We start from the raw sequence: 21,526 nt of genomic DNA, 5'->3' as shown, positions 1-21,526 counted from the left end.
ACCTGTAATCCCAGCACTTTGAAAGGCCAAGGTGGGTAGATCACTTGAGGTCAGGAGTTCAAGACAAGCCTGGCTAACATAGTGAAACACTGTCTCTACTAAAAATACAAAAATTAGCCAGGTGTGGTGATGGGCGCCTGTAATCCCAGCTACTTGGGAGGCTGACACAGGTGAATTGCTTGAACCCTGGAGGCAGAGGTTGCAGTGAGCCAAGATCACACCATTGCACCCTGGCCTGCATGACAACAGCGAAACTCCATCTCATAAAAACAAACAAACAAAAAAAACAAATATTGGTGAGGATGTGGAGAAATTAGAACCCTTGTGCACTGCTGATGGGAACATAAAATGGTACAGCCGCTAAGGAAAACAGTATGGGAGTTCCTCAGAAAATTAAAAATTGAATTACTGTATGATCCAGCAAATTCCATTTCTTGGTATATACCCAAAAGAATTGAAAGCAGGGTTTCAGGGAGATATTTGTATAGCCATTCTCATAGTAGCATTAAATAGCCAAAAGGTGGAAGCAACCCAATGTCTACTGACAGATGATGAATGGATACACAAAATGCAGTATCCATAAAAGGCTGAAATATTCAGCCTTTAAAAGGGAGGAACTTTGACACATGCTACAATGTGTCATGTATCATGATGTGTCAGGTATCATGGATGAACCTTGATAACTATGCTAAGTAAAATACAACACAAAAGGACAACTACGATATGATTCTACTTATTTGAGGTTCCTAGCAGTCAAGTTCATAGACAGAAAGTGGAAGCGGGGTTGCCAGAGGGAAATGGGGAGTAATTATTTAATGGATACAGAGCTTCAGTTTGGGAAGAGGAAGAAAGTTCTAGAGATGAATAGTGGTGATAGTTATACAACGATGTAAATGTACTTAATGCCATTAAACTGTGTAAACTTAAAAATGGTAAAACTGGTAAGTTTTATGTTAGATATATTTCACCACAATAAAACAAAACAAAAAAACAGTCAGTCTTGGTCCTCATGGGGATTACATTCTAGCGGATGAAATAGACAATCATCAAGTAAAAATAAAGGAAGAATATATAACCTACTTTGGGAGAGTCAAGGAAGACAACAAGCGTGTTTTTGCTGCCATATATAATGTCTCTTTTCCAGTGATCAAATTTGCTACTTGACCTCTGTAGTATTCAAAACTGTGGAACTTCTCCTTTTCACTGGAAATGGACTTTTCATTTACTTCCATGCTGCTACTATTTTCTGATTTTCTTTTCACCGCTCTTGCTGCTTCTTTTCATCCTGCTTCAGGGGCTCATCTTTCTTTGCTTCTTTAAATAAGAAATTCATAGCCTTCTCTCCATTCTCATTGTCATTACAACTTGATTTCATTGCTTTGTAATTTCCTGGGACTACAATACAGCTTGGACTACAATACAGCTTCCCAGCAAGTCTTCTTGCTTCCAGGCTTGGCAAACGTACCTCTACCTACCATTCCCATCAATTATCTGCAGGGTGATTTTTCTAACACATAATGTAGACTATGTCATATTCCCTTAAACTGCTTCAATGACTCCCTCAGGGATTCCTTTTGTAACATCTTTATTAAAATACAATCCTTATATCATATAACTCACCATTTGAAAGTACACAATTCCTTAGTTTTTAGTTTATTCACAGTTATAAAATTATTACCACATCTAATTTCATAACATTTTCATCACCCCAAAAAGAAACCACACACTCACCATTCTGCCTTCACCCTAGCCCTGGCACTAATCTAATTTCTGTCTCTTTGGATTTGCCTATTTGGGATATTTCATATAAATGGAATCATATAATATATGGAGTGTTTTTGTCTGGCTTCTTTCACTTAGCATAATGTTTTCTCAAGGTTCATCCATGTTGTAACATGTATCAGTACTTCATTTCTTTTTATTGCCAAATGGTATTCCATTGTATGGATATATCACATTTTATTTACCCATTCATTAGTTAATAGACATTTGGCTTATTTTTACTTTTTGGCCATTATGAATAATACTATTACAAACACCTATACACAAGTTTTTATATGAATATATGTTTTCATTTCTCTTAAGCAGAACTGCTGAGTCAAATGGTAACTCTATGTTTAAAATTTTGAGGAACTGCCAAACTCTTTTCCCTTAGGGATTCTTAAAATGTAGTAGGGATATAGGGATGTACGGGGGTTCTTAAGGTCTTTGAGCACAAATGGAATAATTAATCTTGTGAAGGGAAGGAGATAAACCTGTTCTAAGTCTGGAGGAATATTGGTGAGAATGGGTAGATGTAGCTGTAAATTAATTTGGTTCTATGTAGTGTAAGATTCAACACAATGAAAGTTTTTAAGACTGTGGCTGGAATAGGGCAGTCATTTTCATGTATGTGTTTTATTTTGTCTTGTTTTTTTGAGACGGAGTCTTGTTCTGTTGCCTAGGAGGGCTGTGGTATAATCTTGGCTCACTGGAACTTCTGCCTCCCAGGTTCAAGCAATTCTCCTACCTCATCCTCCCGAGTAACTGAAATCACAGGCACTCAACACCATGCCTGGTTAATTTTCATATTTTTAGTAGACACAGGGTTTCACCACATTGGCCAAGCTGGTCTCGAACTCGTACCTCAAGTCAGGAGTGCTCCTGGTCTCAACTCCTTGACTTCCCAAATTGCTGGGATTACAGGCATGAGCCACCATGCCAAGCCGTGTGTGTGTGTGTGTGTGTGTGTGTGTGTGTGTGTGTGTGTGTGTGTGTTTGTGTGTGTTTGTTCAAATCAGCAGATGAACATGGATATTGTAGTGTGTTTTGATCATACCTCCAAAAGAAGGGTAGATAGACAAAATGACATTTAAAAAAAAAAGCCACACTCACTTGAGTAGACCTTCGTGTCTGCCGAGCTTGTCTGGAGCGTGCTTTCCGTAAAGACTCTGCTTCCTCATCCCGTACAGGAGTTAGATAGGACCTGCAGAGAAAAAAGAGTAATAGCAAAAGCAAGATCTTTGCTGCCTGTACTTGAGGAATGACAAAGTGCTTCCACATACTGAAGAGATTTCCACATTCTAGGAATGAACTTAATGACAAGAAATGCTATCAACCATCAGTAAACATTACGGAATCCAAGTCATTACAGTAGTTCCCCCTTATCTGTGGTTTTGCTTTCTGTGGTTTCAGTAGCCCATGGTGAAATGTGGTCTGAAAATATTAAATGAAAATTTCCATCAATAAACAATTCATACATTTTCAATTGTGCACTGCTCTGATTCGTGTGGTAAAATTTCGTGCTGTTCCATTCTGTCCCTCCTGAGATGCAAATCATGCACTGTTGTGATATCACAGTGTTTATATTCAAGTAATACTTATTCTACTTAATAATGGCCCCAAAATGGAAGAGTAGTGATGCTGGCATTTTGTTATAACTGTTCTATTTTATTATTAGTTATTAGTATTATAGTTAATCTCTTACTGTGCCTAATTATAAGTTAAACTTTAGCATAGATATGTATTTATAGGAAAAAAATAGTATTTATATAGGGTTTTACACTATTTGTAGGTTCAGGCATCCACTGAAAGTCTTGAAAGGTATCGCACAGTTGCTCACTCCTGTAATCCCAGCACTTTGGGAGGCCAAGGTGGGTGGATCACCTGAGGTCAGGAGTTTGAGACCAACCTGACCAATATGGTGGAACCCTGTCTCTACTAAAAATATAAAAATTAGCCAGGCATGCTGGCAGGCACCTGTAATCCCAGCTACTCAGGAGGCTGAGACAAGAGAATCACTTGAACTTGGAGGCTGAGGTTGCAGTGAACTGAGATGGCGCCACTGTACTCCAGCCTGGGTGACAAGAGTGAAACTCGGTCTCAAAAGAAAAAAAAAATGAAATGTATCTCTGATGGATAACAGAGGACTATTGTATTTGTAAATGTATTATTATTCACACAGAATCATGTCATCTGTAAAATGAGAATTTTATTTCTTCTTTCCTATCCTTCCAATTTTTATTTCTTTTCTTGCCTTAATGCTTTGGCTAGAATCTCTAGGACATGCTAAAAAGCAGTGATGATAGTAAGCTTTCATTCTCTGTAATCCTGCCATCAAAGAGAATGCTTTCAGCATTTTTTCATTAAGTGTAATTTTTTTTGGTAAGATTTATGCAGATACTACTCATCAAACTAAAGCAACTGCCTTCTATTCCTATAGAAAACAGGCTAAGAGGGTTTCTCATTGCTGTTTTTTAATCATTAGTGTATGTTGAACTTTATCACATGCTATTCTTCCCCATATATTGAGATGATTGCTTTTCTCCTTTTTTCTGTTAGGAAGATGAATTACATTGAATAAGTTTTGAATGATAAAGCAACGTTGAATTCTTGGGACAAGCTCAACTTGGCCAAGATGTATCATCTTTTTATATAGATTTTTAAACATATTCGCTAATATTTAGTTTAGAATTTCTACCACATTCATGAAAGAAATTGGCTTATAATTTTCTCTTCTTGTAATATGCTGGTCAGCTTCATGAATTAAGGTTATATGAATTGCGAGTGTTCTCTACATGTCTATTTCTGTAAGAATTTGTGTAAGATTTGGGTTATTTCCTCCTTAAATGATTGGAAGAGTTCACCAATCAAGTCATCTAGGTTTACAGTGTTCCCTGTGGGAGGGTTTTATTTTTGATTTTTGGTTTTTATTTTTGAGACAGAGTCTTACTTTGTTGCCCATGCTGGAGTACAGTGGCGTGATCATAGCTCACTGAACCCTTGATCTCCTAGACTCAAGCGATTTTCCTGCCTCAGCCTTGCAAGTAGCTGGAACTACAGGTGCACACCACCACACCTGGCTAACTTTTTTTGATATTTAGTAGAGCAGGTCTCGCTATGTTGCCTAGGCTGATCCTGAACTCCTGAGCTCAAGCAATCCTCCCACCTCGACTTCCCAGAGTGCTGGTTTATAGGCGTGAGCCACTGTGCCCAGCCCTCATGGGAAAGTTTTAAATAAAGGGTTCAATTTCTTTAAAAGAGTTAGGCTTATTCAAATTTTCTATTTTGGTTTTTAAAGAAATTTTCCATTTTGTCTATATTATCACATTTAGTGGCATAAAGTTGTTAATAATACCCTTAGACTATATTTAATTGTTATTTTAATATCTAGAGCAGTGGTTCTCAAAATGTTTTGGTCTCAAGATCCTTTAATATTTTTTAAAATTATTGAGAATCCCAGACAGCTTTTGTTTATATGGGGATTAATATTTATCTTACTAGAAATTAAAATTTAAAAATTAAAAAATGTATTTATTAATTTAAAAATAATAGCAGCCAGGAGCTCACGCCTGTAATCCCAGCACTTTGGGAGGCCCAGGCAGGCAGATGGCTTGAGCCCAGGAGTTTGAGACCAGCCTGGGCAACATGGCAAAACCTCGTCTCTTCAAAAAATACAAAAATTAACCGGGCACAGTGGCACGTGCCTGTAGTCCCACCTACTCATGAGGCTGAGATGGGAAGACAGCTTGAGCCTGGGTGGCAGAGGTTGTAGTGAGCTGAGAATGCACCACTGTACTTCAGCCTGGTTGACACAGCCAGACCTTGTCTCAAATAATAATAATAGTAATATTAAAATAGCCCTAGATAAGTTGGAGTGATGTCAGCAGGATGGCCAAATTGAGCTACCTAAAGCCCATCCTCTCCACAAAAAGGGACCAAAACAAAGAATAAACAACTATATTTCAATTAAAATGACCAAAGAAGTACTCTGGAGAGCACCAGGGGAACAGCAAAATCCCTGTGGAAGACAAAAGCCCAGGGCAGCACCATAGAGAGGGGAGCAAGGCATTCTGCTTCTGCCACACTGTCTCCCCTACCAGGATCAGCCTGGAGCCAGAGGGGGCTTCTTAAGGGGAAAAAGTAAGCTGGAGATCACCAGTGATCCCTATTGCTACCATAAATGCCAGAAATTCTTGCTATAGGAGAGTCCCCCAGTCCTCACAGGCCCTGAATCCAGCTTGGAGAGTAGCCAGGAGTTCATGCAGTTACTGTGCCTAGAGTAGGAGCTCACCTTGAGCACGCCCTGCCCCCGACCCTCACATCCTAAGCTGCTGCTACTCAGTACCATCTTGAAACTGGACCTACTACTAGAATGTGCCCTTCCCTGTGGTCCAGTATAGGAATGGACTTTTTCCATTCCTGTAGCCCTGCCATCACTCTACCATGTTTGCATAGGTGCCTGTAGCACTATGATCCTAGCTGCCTGAAGCCTAGCCAGATGGAACAACTGAGACCTCTGCACTTGCACCCATGTGGCACACTACCCTCCCAACCCCAGGAAGAGCCAAACCTGCACAGGGGTGAAACTGCCTAACTGCTGGCCAGTCCCCTCACCAGTACGTACCTGCACTGCACAGCTAGCTGGCCAGTTGAACTCATGCACACCCATATCCAGCCCAACAATCAGTCCTACAGTGGTTCCACCCCTCAGACCACTGCAGAACCACCCAACCCTTCTGTGGCCACATACCACTGCGCCTGACAGCCAGTCTAGCAGCAACCCTGCCCCAAAGACAGACCACTGCAAGGTTGTGTGGCCTTGCTCTACCCATGCTTGGCCTGATAGTTGGTCAAGCAGCAGCCCTGTCCCCCTGGTTTCTCAGGAGAAACCTTGTAGGCCAGGAGAGAATGAGATGATATATAGAAAGTTTTTTGGGAAAAAACCCTAACCTCTTAGCCAAGAATACTATATCCAGCAGAACTATCATCTACCAATGAAGGAAAAATAAAGAGCTTCCCAGACAAGCAAAAGCTGAGAAAAATCCATCACCAATAGACTAGCCTTACAAGAAATATTTAAGAGAATGGTATAACTGGAAACAAAAGATAATTACTTTCATGAAAAGATGTAAAAGTATAAAACCCACCAATAGAGGTAAATTTATAAATCAAATTCAGACTAGCCCAGTGATGTAATGGTGCTATGTAAGTCTCTCAGTCCTCTAGTACGAAGGTTTAAAGTCAAAATGGTCAAAACCCATGACAGTTACAATTAGTAGCTAAGGAACACAATCACAGGTAAAAAAGTAAATTACAGCAACAAAAGAGAGAAGTCTAGAGTATTTTAATGCAACCAAAGTTAAGTTGCTATCAGCTTAAAACATTCTATTATAAGACTTTTAATGTTAGCCCATGGTAGCCACAAAGAAAGAAATTACCGCAGAGGCACAAACAAGAAAGAGAAAGGAAACAAAGCTCAGCACCACAGAAAACCACCAGACCACAGAAATAAATAAAAGAGGAAGAAAGGAATGAAGGATCTATAAAACCACCAGAAAAAAATTAACAAAATGGCAGGAGTAAGACCTTCTGTATCAATAATAACCTTAAATATAAATGGATTAAATTATCCAGTTAAAAGATATAGAGTGGCTGAATGGATTAACAACAAGACCTAACTATATACTGCCTACAACAGACTCACCTAACCATTAAAGACAAACATAGACTAAAAGTGAAGGGAGGGGAAAAGATATTCCATGCAAATGGAAACAAGTGAGCAGGAGTAACCATGTCAGATAAAATAGACTTTAAGTCAAAAACTGTAAAAGAAGACAAAGAAGGTCATTAGACATTGATAAAGGGTATAATTAAACAAGAGGATATAAAAACTATAAAAACATCCATCCATCCAAGATCAGCGCGCCCAGATATATAAAGCAAGTATTATTAGAGGTAAAGGGAGAGATAGACTGCAATACAATAACAGTAGGTGTTAAATGTAGTGAACTCCAAGTTTCTCTTCAAAGAATCAGTATGTCAGTATATTCAGCTCTCTTATTCTCTGTTCTCCATTTTAAAGCTTAACTTCCTGGTTCTCTTTGCCCTCTTGCCTCTAGCTTCAGTAAACAATCCCCTCCTAGCCTCTATCATCTGCTCTGTCCTGAGTCACCCCTGATCACCTGCTCTGACCTGAGTCATCCTGAGTCACCTGTTCTGTAACCGTATTTCCCGCCAAACTACTCAGTGGGATTTTGGGCATAGACTTCTTCTGTTCCCTCTGTCAGTCCTTCTCTCTTTTTACATATACTTTTTGGGCTTCTCTTAGAAGCTCTTCTATAGATTTATCTTTCTTGTTCTCTATCTTTTGTAATTTCTTGTTAACATCTTAGCCAAGATTGCACCACTGCATTCTTGCCTGGGCGACACAGCAAGACTCCATAAAACAAAAACAAAAACAAAAACAAAACCACACACACACACACACACAAATGGTGTCTTCACAGAAATAAAACAAAATCCTAAAATTCACATGAACCAGAAAAAAAATGAATAGCCAAAAAAGCTGGAGGCATCACACTACATGACTTAAAAATATACTACAAATGTGTAATAACAAAAACAGAATGGTACTGGCATAAAAACAGACACATAGACCAATGGAACAGAATAGGAAGCCCAGAAATAAATTCACACACCTAAAGTCAACTGATTTTTGACAAAGGTGCCAAGAACACACATTAGGGGAGAAACTGTTTCTTCAATAAATGCTGCTGGGAAAGTGGGACATCCACATGCAGAAGAATGAGACTAAATCCCTACCTCTCACCACATACAGGAATCAATTCAAAGTAGATTAAAGACTTAACATGGAAACCCAAAACTATGGAACTACTAGAAGATAACATAGGAGAAATGCTTCATGACATTGGGCTAAACTAGGATATTTTAAATAAGACCTCAAAAGCATAGGAAACAAAAACAAAAATAGACAAATGAGACTGCAACAAACTAAAAAGCTTTTGCATAGCAAAGGAAAGTATTAAACAGAGTAAACAGAAAACCTAAAGGATGGGAAAGAAAATTTGCAAACTATACATCTGACAAGGAGTTAATATCCAGAATATATAAGGAACTCAGCAGCAAACAAAACAAAAAAACAAAAACCTGATTTTAAAAATGGGCAAAAGACCTTAATAGACATTTACTTCTCAAAAGAAGTCATACAAATGGCTAATGAGTATAAGAAAAAATGGTCAACATCACAAACCATCAGGGAAATAAAAATCAAAACCACAATGAGGTACCATTTCACACCACTTGGAATGACTATTATCAAAAAGACAAAAGAAAACCAGTTTTGGCAGGGATGTGAAGAAAAGTGAACACTTACACAAGTTGGTGGGACTGTAAGCTAGTACAGCCATTGTGGAAAACAGTATGGAGGTTCCTTTAAAACTTAAAAATAGAACTACCATATGATTCAACAATCCTGCTACTGTGTATACATCCAAAGGAAAGGAAATTAGTATATTGAAGAGTTATCTGCACTACCATGTTTATGGCAGCACTATTTACATTAACAAAAATATGGAATCGAGTCCTCAAAAATGGAAGAATGTGTAAAGAAAATGTGTATATCCAGAATGGAACAGTATCCATCCATTAAGAAAAAAGAATAAAATTTTGTCATTTGCAACAACATGGATGAATCTGGAGAGTATCAGGTTAAGTGAAATAAGCCAGACACAGAAAAAAATATACCGCATGACCTCACTAACATGTGCAATCTAAAAAAAGGTGGGGGGAGTTGATATCATAAAATCGGAGTAGAACAGTGGTTACCAGAGACTGGGGAGGGAAGAGGTGAGAGAAGGATGGGGAGAGGTTGGTTCATGGTTCAAAGTTATAATTAGGAGGAATAAATTCTGACGTTCTATTGCACAGTGAGGTGACTACGGTTAACAGCAAAATATTGTATATTACAAAATAGGTAAAATAGATGCTTTTGAATTTTTTTTTTTTTTTTTTTTGAGACGGAGTCTCGCTCCGTCGTCCAGGCTGGAGTGCAGTGGCTGGATCTCAGCTCACTGCAAGCTCCGCCTCCCGGCTTTACGCCATTCTCCTGCCTCAGCCTCCCGAGTAGCTGGGACTACAGGCGCCCGCCACCTCGCCCGCCCGGCTAGTTTTTTTGTATTTCTTAGTAGAGACGGGGTTTCACCGTGTTAGCCAGGATGGTCTCGACTCCTGACCTCGTGATCCACCCGTCTCGGCCACCCAAAGTGCTGGGATTACAGGCTTGAGCCACCGCGCCCGGCTTGAATGTTCTTACCACGAGAAAATGATAAATGCATGGATGATGAATATACTAACTACTCTGATTAGATCATTATACAGCATAGCTATGTATCAAAACATCAAACTGTACTTCCATAAATATATAGTTATATGTCAAATAAATTTAAAAATAAAAATGAAAATAATAGCCCTAATACATTTTAACATCAATATTATTTTTTATTAAAAAAACTATATCTTCCAAAACAAAAAATTATAAGAGTGGCATTGTTTTACATTTTTATAAATTTCTTCAATGTTGGCTTAATAGAAGACAGTCAATATATTGTTTTGGTTAAAATATATAAAGAATATCTAGTCTTGCACAAATAGTTGGAAAAGCGAGCAGTATTGTGATAGCTTTCTCAGATAATTGAGAGATATTTTTCTTTGATGATACACCAACACAAGTGGTGGTTAGTTACAATGTGTACTATAAAACAGGGGTCCCCAACCCCCGGGCCGCAGACCAGTACCGATCTGTGGCCTGTTAGGAACCAGGCCGTACAGCAGGAGGTGAGCGAGTGAGCGTTAATGCCTGAGCTCTGCCCCCTGTCAGATCAGCCGTGGCATCAGATTCTCACAGGGACGTGAACCCTATTGTGATCTGCCCGTGCCAGGAATCTAGGTTGTGCATGCCTTATGAGAATCTAACTAATGCCTGATGATCTGCAGTAGAACAGTTTTGTCCCAAAACCATCACCATCCCCGACACCTAACGCTTCCACCAGTCTGTGGAAAAATTGTCTTCCATGAAACCAGTCCCTAGTGCCAAAAAGGTTGGGGAACACTGCTCTAAAACATATTAATAGATTTTTCATATTCTGTTACATTGAAATCCTTTGGTCTATCTGTACTTTCAAAGAATCTTCTTAGTCATGCATGATTTTGTAACATATCTTCATTAGTCATTTGTAAAATATTGGTGCATTTGTAAAATATTGCTGCATTAAGCAGATCTTCCCAGTATTGACATACTACATTATATAATAATAGTAAAAATAAATTATTTAATATCACCTTTGATCTTAGAACTTCAAATATTGGGAAGCTGTCAATAATATTACTCATGGTGGCATATAAGTTTTCTAAAATTCTAATTTCTGCTTGAAAGTTTAAATTTTTAATTGGCAACAAATACTCAACCGGTTGACTTTATTTTCAAGAAAATGTCTGCCAAATTACTCAGGTGTGAAAAACCATTGTTTGACCATCAGTAACGCTTTGAAGTAAAAACAGTGTTCTGTGAAAAATGAAGCTAGTTCCTGTCTTCTCTTAGGACTCCAAACACTTATGTTAGAGCTTACTGGCCATGTTCTACTGATTTATCATGCTTTTTCTGTATTTTCCATCCTTTTATCTCTCTGTGCTTCATTCTAGATATTTCCTACTGTCCAATCTTTCAGTTCACTAATCATTTCTTTAGCTGGTCTACTACTGCAAACTCACCAACTGAGTTTCTTGATTTCAGTGATTTTTTGTTTCTAGAATTTCCAGTTGATTGTTTTTAATAGATTGCAGTTCTCTGGTGAAAATCTCCACTTCTTATCTATTTTCTGGAACATATTAATCACAATTATTTTAAAGTCCATGTCTGATAATATCAGTATCCGGACCTGTTCCTATTGTCTGTTTTTCTTTTGGTCTTTTGGTAACTCTTATTTCTTGGTATGTATGCTAATTTTTAAATTAACATCAGGCATATTTAATTAAAAAAAAAAAGTAGTGAGTGATAACTCATGACTCTGTTGTTGCTACCCTTCAGAGAGGATATTCTTTCCCCCTGGCAGTGAGGCTAAGGAAGTGGTTCTTAAACTTTCACTTGTATCAGAACCACTTTGAGGGCTTATGCAATACAAATTTCTGAGTACCACACCACCAGAGGTCCTGATTAAGCAGGTCTGGTGTAGGGGTCTGAGAATTTGCATTTCTAATTAGTTCAGATGATATTGCTGGTCTGGGCACCACACTTTAAGAACCAGGAGACTAAGGCGAAGTACCTTAATCCACTTTGAGACTCAGCTGATTGGAAGCTAGGCTTCAGTCTTTTCAAGGGCTGGTCAATTTCTGGTAAGCCCTTAGAATGTAGCCCTTCAGTGGTTCTAAGTCAAAGTCTGGGGTATCTGCTGGGCTCTCTTTCTGAACTCCGATCGTTCCCCGAGTCCCATGAGATTACCAAAATCTTGTTCAGTTTCTCAGGTTTATAGCCACTGCTTTACTAATCAGCAAATACCTCAAGGGGAAAAGTAGAGCCAAATGTTGTGTTTACCCTTTTAAAGTTTCCTTCTCTCCAGGATCTTGATCTCTCAAGTTCTCACTTGCTTCATAACTCTCAAGTACCTTCAAAAACTTTTTTCTTATATTTATCCAGTTTTTTCAAGTTATTCTCAGTGGCAGATTTTACATAAAACAAAATATGCCACAGACTGAAGCAGAAGTCCCCAACCAGACAATGTTTTTAATACTCATATTTTTTCCCTCAATATAAATTAGTAAATTGGAATTCCAATACATGTGTTAATACACTATAGTCTAAGTAGGTTTGAGTATTTCCTTAATAAATTCCTCTCCTCTGAGTGAACTAAAAAAATTAAGTCCCAAAACTAAAGCTGTAGTCCAGATATTGGAATTGGTGAGAACTAACTTCCCATGAAGCTCTGTCTGGATTACCAGCAAACCTACTTACATGTTATTACTACCTGTAAAACATACAGTATCACTATTATACTGAATTCTTGACCTTTATCTCTTCTTTGCATATAGGATAGAAGGCACAGTGAAAGAAAAAGCGTTCAAACTCCCTTATCCTACTGCCTACTCTAGAGTCTTTTTTGAATGAGAGAAAAATCCCGTAAAAACCTGGTAGGTAAGATCAGGAGGATTTTACCTGACTTGGAATCTTAAATATTTGAAATCACACATGTGAAATCACACTTTTTCCCAGGGGTAAGAAACAGACAAAAATATGAAAACAAAAATCAACTAAAATTTTATCACATGGAGATAATCCCATTTTTATTTTGCTGCATATAAGTCCAGAATTGTATGTATATACTATACAAACTATATATAGTTTTTCATAAACTATAAAACTATAAAAAAACTATATACTATGAATATCACACATATATTCTGTAACCTGTGTCAATATATGAGAGTTTTACTATTTAAGAAAAAATATATAAAAACAAAACCCATAAATTCCAGTACTTGAACTGTAAATGTTTTTGAAGGAACATTTTCATTAATTTTTCTTTATCTCAGATGGACACTCCAAGGATCATGGAAGTAATGTGCCTAACTTATAACTACGTTGAGGACATACTACGTTTTCAGTAGAGACTAGGTCCTTCTGTAACACTTTCTAAAATCTAGACCAGTGGTCAGCAAACTATGATCTTGGGCCAAATCTGGCCTGCAACATTTTTGTAAATAGAGTTTTATTGGAATCACAGAGCAGAGTTTAGTAACTGCAACAGAGACAACATGGCCTGCAAAGGCCAAAATAATCACTGTGTGGCCCTTTGTAGAAAAATATTGCTGACCCCTAGGTAGAGCAAGCCCACACTCCACACTCCTTGATTTTTCTGAGAAGCATTGCAGCCATCCATGAATCTGAATGCTACAGGATTCTTCATCGCCATGCAAAGACAGATATAGTCTCACAAAACAGAAATAAAAATAATGGAAGCCATGGCTTCTCATCTGTCCCCTCACCTTCTGGCATCCAGATAAAACTAGGCTAACACTCGCAGTCTAGTAGCATGGGAAGGAATTCAGATGCCAAAGTCCTTTTATTACCATCTCTACCTACTATGTTTCCTAGAGGGCAGGAATAATTTTTATTTGTATTTGTTATGATATTGAGATTACACAATCAGTGGCATTCAAATAATTGATTACAGAGAATTAAGCATGACTTCACAGATATACTTTGTACTTTGCCTCTAAAGTTTACACTGCCCCTTCACACGCTATAAATGGGCAAATTCTGTCTCAAGAAGTTGTTTTGGGAGAATTACTTGAGCCCAGGAAGTCAAGGCTGCAGTAATCCATGATTATACCACTGCACTCTAACCCAGGGTGACAGAGTAAGAGCCTGTCTCAAAAAAAAAAAAAGAGAAAAAGGAAGTTGTACAAAACATCCAGCAAATCACCAGTGAATATTTTAAAAGTCACAATAAATAATAAAAGACCTAAACTACCTTTTGACAGGTATAGTGTAGTGATAAAGTACCCTGGCATAAAAATCATACTGCCTGTTTGTACCATGGCTTCTCAACATACTTGGTAGGTGACTGTGGATAAATTATTTAAGCACTCTACACCTAAGTTTCTTATACAATGAAGATATGAGCAGTTGTAATAGATATACACAGATATATTAATAGAATTGTGAAGATTAAATGCAAACCCATGTAAGGCACTTAGAATAGAACCTGGCACACGTTTGCTGCTACTACCATGACCAGAACTACTATCATCACTACCAACACTCTTACTACTACATTATTTTCATTGTCATATTAAAAGCTCATCAGTAATAACTTGGAAAATAAAGAAAGGACAGGTGTGCTACAATATTCATCACATCTTAATCAAAGAGTTCCCCTTAATTATTTTTACCAGGTATGGCTAATTCATTTGGAAGAGGTCTTAATTCTCCTGAAATATTCTCCATGAAGGTTCATAGGGTTATCTAAGTAAAATAAAACTACTCCAAGTAGAAGAATGAAAAAGAAATAACCATAATTTCCAAGGACAGAACAACGCTGCTTTCTCTAGAATGATAACAAATTTTGTCTGGAATCCAGAAGGAAATTGGGTTTTGAAGTAGCTTTAGAGTTCTATACCTCAAATCTGTTGAGGAGAGAATGGTATTTAAATATGTTCACTCCAAACAGGAAAGGAACTAAGTTGAGTATATAGCTTTTATAGATGTCTCTTATAGTATATATCTTATTTAAAAAAAATTTTTTTTTTTTTTTTTGAGACAGAATCTTGCTATGTCGCCCAGGCTGGAGTGCAACGGCATGATCTCAGCTCACTGCAACCTCTGCCTCCCAGGTTCAAGTGATTCTCCTGCCTCAGCCTCCCGAGTAGCTGGGACTACAGGCATGTGCCACCAGGCCCAGATAATTTTGGTATTTTTAGTAGAGATGGGGTTTCCACCATGTTGGCCAGGCTGATGTCAAACTCCTGACCTCAAGTGATCCCCCTGCCTCAGCCTCCCAAAGTGATGGGATTACAGGGTAAGCCACCACAGCTCAACCATAGAAATTTACTATATTTACATATTATATAGCTTATAATATATAAAAACATTGTTAAAGACATACTATATAAATATTTTATAGTATATGTCTAATACCGATCACTGAGGATGCTGTGGTCATTAATTACAGAATATCTAATGGTCTTACAAGATAGTTTATCATTCATTGAACTATATCCTTTTTTTTTTTTTTTTTTTGAGACAGAGTCTCACTCTGTTGCCCAAGCTGGAGTGCAATGGCACGATCTTGGGCTCAACGCAACCTCCACCTCCTGGGTTCAAGCAATCCTCCCACCTCAGCCTCCCTAGTAGCTGGGACTACAGGCACATGCCACCATACTCAGCTAATTTTTGCATTTTTTAGTAGAGAAGACGGAGTTTCACCATGTTGGCGAGACTGGTCTCGAACTCTTGACCTCAGGTGATCTGCCCGGCTCAGCCTCTCAAAGTGCTACGATTACAGGCATGAGCCACCATGCGCAGCCAATATGTGTGTATTAATATAAGATCACATCAACAGAAGTTTTTCGGAGATCCCAAAAAAACCTTCTTTGATATCAACATGGAAGTATATATGGATAGCTACTGGGGGCGGGGGCAGGGGGGCAGACTTAGGGAGATAATGGGAATCACAGACCTATGCCTACAGACTTTGTGACTTCAAGACGTCATTTGATCTAATTTTAAGACTTCAGGTAGACACAAAAAATGTATTCCTATTTTACAGACGAGTCAACAAAGGCCTAAGGAGATGCTAAAACACCCAAGGTAACAATGTTATATACCTAAAGGGATTTTAACCATGTTCTCCTTCTTCGGGTATAGCTTTTCTTATATTGCACCACAATGAACACTGTTTCCTCCACTCAGTACCATGGTATTCTAGCTATGTAGATTTATGTAGCAAGACATTTCTTCTTCCAAATCCTGCAATATTGGGAACTAATGGATAACAATGTCTTGCAGTAAACTTCTCCTAGCATCCTCTGACATTTCCCAAAAGTCTGTCGTAATCAACACTCCATTCTTGGGAAAGTATGATTTTTACATTTCTAGAAATTTCCATCAACATGCTATAAGACTGCCATGAACAAACTACAAACATTAAAAATATTAGGGATAAATTCTTCTTTGCAGGATGCAGTTGACTCTACAGTTGCTAGGACCCTATGAGGTAAATTTTAGTTCAAATTTTCCTTGCTGTTTCTAATTGGGAAGGGGAGGCTAATACTATGGTACAATAGAAAGAACAAGTACCTGGGTTCTAGTTTTAGCTCTGTCGTTAATTACTTGTTTGATCTTAAGAGAATCACTTAATCTCTTGGAACTCTAGTTTCTTCATCTGTAAAATAAAGGAGTAAATCTAAAATTTGAAAGACCTCATTTAGCTTTAAACCATGGTGAATCCATATTTATGCTGATTCTGAACAAACAGCCTCTAAGTCTCCTCACTAAAATGTCTATTCCTCAGTCTGGCCAAATACTAAATTTTTTATATTTCATAGGTTACCTTCTTTAGTACTGTCCAACAGAACTTTGTGTGATAATGGAAATGTTGTATACCTGCACAGCCCAATATGGTTGCCACTAGTCACATGTGGTCACTGAGCACTTAAAAGAGGAACTAAATTTTAAATTTAATTTTAATTATTTAAATTTGAGTAGCCACACATGGCTACTGATTACCATACTGCACATCACAGCTCCAGAAGTCCCAATAACCCAATTAAAAGACAATATTACCAAGCCCTCTCCTCAAACCTGAAAGCCAGATCCAACTCACAAAACATAAACTTAACAAAATTTCATCAAGAATGCAATTTGTGGCTGGGCGCAGTGGCTCATGCCTATAATTCCAGCATTTTAGGAGGCCGAGGTGGGCGGATTACCCGAGACCAGGAGTTCGAGATCATCCTGGCCAACACAGTGAAACTCTGTCTCTACTAAAAATAGAAAAAATTGCATAGTGGCCTACACCTGTAATCCTAGCTACTGGGGAGGTTGAGGCACGAGAATCACTTGAACCTGGGAGGCAGAGGTTGCAGTGAGATCACGCCACTGCACTCCATCCTGGGAGACAGAGTGGGACTCTGTCTCCCAAAAAAAAAAAAAAAAAAAGCAATTTGTTAGTCAGCTAAGTTTAAATGCAATTGATTCCATTTTCTTCTCAAAGTTCTCATTTTTCTCCTATGCTTCCTGGAGGCAGTATTACAGTAATCTTACATTTTTATATGTGGTACTTTAGGTAGTACGATAGTGTTGGGGTTCCCACCTTTACAAACAGTTCTATAGATATAGCAAATAGGAACAAGCTCACAGATACAGCACACTTTAGAGCTACTTTTTCCCAATTGCAGCATTTATACTCTGCTGTCTCTGTATGCCTTACCCTGTACCACCCTACTTTCCCTCTGTCCCCTTTGACAAAGAGAGCTCCAAGAAAACAGGCTGTTACCTCCTCGAGCAGGCCTGCATAGCAGAACGAAGGTCAAGAGACGCGTGGAAACGAATAGCAAGAAAGGTAAGTGGCTGCTGGGAAAGACTGCAGTCTCAGCACCCGGTCTCCCTTGGAAACTGGAAAAGGCTTGCACTGCCACTGCTATACAGCAAGCCAGAGGCAAAGCTTGTAATTTGCTAAGGAGCTGCTACTAAGGAGGAGGAGAAGGAAGGGGAGGAGAAAACGGAAAGAAGGCAAAATCTTGGGCCTCGGCAGAGCCAATGCTGCTAATAGTTCCCAAAATAACATTCCATTAGATGCATGTTTTATACACTGTACCAAACCAATCAATACTACTTCTCATCTGACAGGGAGGGGAGAAAGAGAAATTCTTCCTCATGTGAAAGAAGACAGAGCAAAGAGAGATGCAGCATTCTCATTCTGGATCCTATTTCATCTGCCCTTGAGCTACCCTAGTTGCTGCATCCATCCAACTGAGCTGTAAATACTGCCTCACTTAAGGATCAGGCATAGCCAGCTGGCAAATGCCAACAGCTGTGAAGAGATAGATAAAAAAGGAACACCTGACACACAGAAATGCAGGAACAAATTTCATATCTGCTATAAATGGGTTAAACCTAGATAGAGAAAGAGTGTACATACCACTCAATTTGATAAGCTAGCTACAGATCAGGAAGATTTCTAGATCTAATATGTGTCACATATCAAAATACGATCTGATTTCACAGTTTAGGGCAACTGCATTCAAATGCTCATGTGTCATTTTTGGCCTCTCTAATTTAACACTGAGATCAGAGCTGACGTTTAAGCAAGGAATCAAAGCTACAATTCCATTAAGAATTTTTTAAGAATTTCCCTCAGCCAAACTAAGCATTTCTTGAATTGAGACCTATAATTAACTGGCCCCAAATGTCAAGAGTGCTGAGTTTGCAGAGGTTGAAGTCAGCAAATTTTGTCTGTAAAGGGTCAAACAGTAAATCTTTTAGGTTTTGCAGGCCTACTCAACAGCTCTGTTGTGAGGCCAAAGCAGTTATAGACAACACATAAATGAATGGGCAAGGCTGTATGACTACTGCTTGCTGTGCTACGCCAGCAGAAGGGAGCAGCTGCAACAGAAGCAATGTGGCTTGAAAAGTCTAAAATATTTACTATCTGGTCCTTTGCAGAAAATGTTTGCTGATCCCTGCTCTAGACTCTTAAGTTATATATCACCAAGCTATGGCTCAGAGAAGTCCTTTTGCTTTAGAGAAAATGTGAGTCTAGTGTTTCTGTGACCTACCTTAGATAACTACTATATCATCTTTAATTTTTTTTTTTTTTTTTTTTTTTCTGAGACGGAGTCTTGCTCTGTCGCCTAGGCTGGAGTGCAGTGGCCGGATCTCAGCTCACTGCAAGCTCTGCCTCCCGGGTTTACGCCATTCTCCTGCCTCGGCCTTCCGAGTTGCTGGGACTACAGGCGCCCGCCACCTCGCCCGGCTAGTTTTTTTGTATTTTTTAGTAGAGACGGGGTTTCACCGTGTTCGCCAGGATGGTCTCGATCTCCTGACCTCGTGATCCGCCCGTCTCGGCCTCCCAAAGTGCTGGGATTACAGGCTTGAGCCACCGCGCCCGGCCTTTAATTCTTTTCCATCTGAATATTTGTTTCATTAAAAACACATCAGCCTCAAGTGCCAAAGCCACTTTCACAATAACAATGTTTTACTTATGTAGGTCACTCTACAGTTAGTTCCTGGTCAGAACAAGTGTTACTGATGGTAAGAATGGCAGATTCAAGCACCAACAAGGCCAGTGAGTGCTGCTTTATTTCATACACATCAGCTGTACCAGGCCAACTGTCTCAAATATTTATCATTTACTGCAAAGCAGACCAAGACAAATTCAGCACCACCACTTATTTTTCTTTAACAAGATAGCCCAAGAAATTAAACATACAAAATGTATATGGAAATAACCTATATATCAAACAATAAGGGGAATGGTTAAATAAATTAAAGAACATTCATGTGATAAAATATTATAGACATTAAAAGACAAACTGAAAAGTACTACATATACATAAGTTCCAAAATATTCATATCTGGAATATATTAAAAAACTTTTACTCATTTTTTAAAAAAGAACCAACCTAATGACAACAACAAAATCAACAAAATACATAATCAGGAAATTCACAAAAAAGGAAACCAGAAAGCATATAAACATAAAAGAAAATGTTGTTTCACTAGTAATAAAAACAAAATGCAAATTAAAATGATAAATGATTTTATCTTCCTTAGATTACCAAAAAAGCAGCAGCAAAAAAAAAAAAAAAAAAAAAGAAAATTCAAGTCTAACCTAGCTGTAAAGAATTAGAAAATCATGTACATTGCTGGTGAGAGTAAACAGGAGAGCAATCATGCTCCAATGAAGATGCACTTATCCTATAGACCCGGAAATTCCATTTGGAAATAAATACTGTTGAGAAACTCTTGCATGTTTGTGTCAAGAAACATGAACAAGAATGTAAACAGCAGCATCATTAGTATTAGGGGAAGAAAAAAAAAAGATCTAAATACCTAAATGTCCATCAGCACAGGAAAAAAACAAAAACAAACTGTGGTATAATTATATAATGGATTAAAATAAGCATTTAGAATGAACAAACAGAATGCTAAGTGACAAAAGCAAGTTTCAGAATGATGTGTGCTGATTATACCATTTATATAAAGTATTAAAATATGTAAAAGATTATATAAGTATGCAAATGAATAATAGTGATAAAAATTTGAGAATGATAAATAGCAAATTCAGGATAGTGATTAATTTTAGGGAGAGAATCAAAGGATGAGACTGAGGAGAGATACACAGGGGCTTAACTATATTTTATTCTTAATAACGGAAGCAAATATGGCAAAATATTGGGATTTGATCAGACCAGAAGATGGATAGATTGGGTGGTTGTAATATTTAATAACTTTTTGTTTTCATTTTTTTTTGTTGTTTTTTGAGATGAGGTGTTGCTCTGTCACCCAGGCTGGAGTACAGCTGGCACGATCATAGCTCACTACAGCCTCGACCTCCTGGGCTCAAGTGATCCTCCCACATCAGTCACTTGAGTAGCTGGGATTACAGGCACAGGCTACCACGCCTGGCTAGTTCTTTTTTCTTTATAATTCTCTGCAGAGATGAGGTCTCACTATGCTGCCCAGGCTAGTCTCGAACTCCTGAGTGCAAGTGATCCTCCCACCTCTGCCTCCCAAAGTGCTAGTATTATAGGCATAAGCCACCGCACCTGGCCAATAATTTTTTAAAAGAAAAAACTGTATACAGCATGATCTCAAAATAAATAAAATATATAGAGATGTTAGCAGTGATACTGCTGATGGTGAGAATATGTGCAATTTTTATTTTCTATTTAAAATACAGTTATTGTGGAAAATTTTGTAAATTTTTTAAAAGGTTAGAAACTTTTAACTTGGAAAAATGATCATTAATATTTAAAGGACTGTTCCAAACAGTAAGATATACATAAAAGAGATGTATTTGTATTTCACACTTTTTTTATTACCATAGTTGATAGTGATACAGAAAGCACAGGTACTCCTCAGTATATGCTAAATACTAAAGGAAGTTAAATATGCCAGAAAATAACTGGTCAGCCATAGGGGGCAAAGAGAGAGAAAAGAGGTCAGAAGTGGTAGAAAAAGGAGTTCTAA

The 21,526-nt window shown here is 38.1% G+C and overlaps 1 protein-coding gene across 23 annotated transcripts in view; it reads right to left on the bottom strand.

Annotated features, from left to right (window-relative positions):
- PPP1R12B (protein phosphatase 1 regulatory subunit 12B) overlaps positions 1-21,526 on the bottom strand; it is a 241,358-nt gene that overhangs the window by 101,066 nt on the left and 118,766 nt on the right. For all 23 annotated transcript variants that reach the window (XR_012431518.1, XR_012431519.1, XR_012431525.1 and 20 more), the window contains one exon: positions 2,875-2,965. Coding sequence is in view for 15 of the 23 variants with exons in the window: in XM_045395012.3 (XP_045250947.2) it covers positions 2,875-2,965 (91 nt within the window). In the remaining 8 variants the exon portion in view is untranslated. The remainder of the gene's footprint in view (positions 1-2,874; positions 2,966-21,526) is intronic.

This window comes from Macaca fascicularis, chromosome 1 (assembly GCF_037993035.2).
Source record: "Macaca fascicularis isolate 582-1 chromosome 1, T2T-MFA8v1.1".
In the NCBI taxonomy this organism is placed as follows: domain Eukaryota; kingdom Metazoa; phylum Chordata; class Mammalia; order Primates; family Cercopithecidae; genus Macaca; species Macaca fascicularis.
This window is presented reverse-complemented; position numbering and strand designations above follow the sequence as displayed.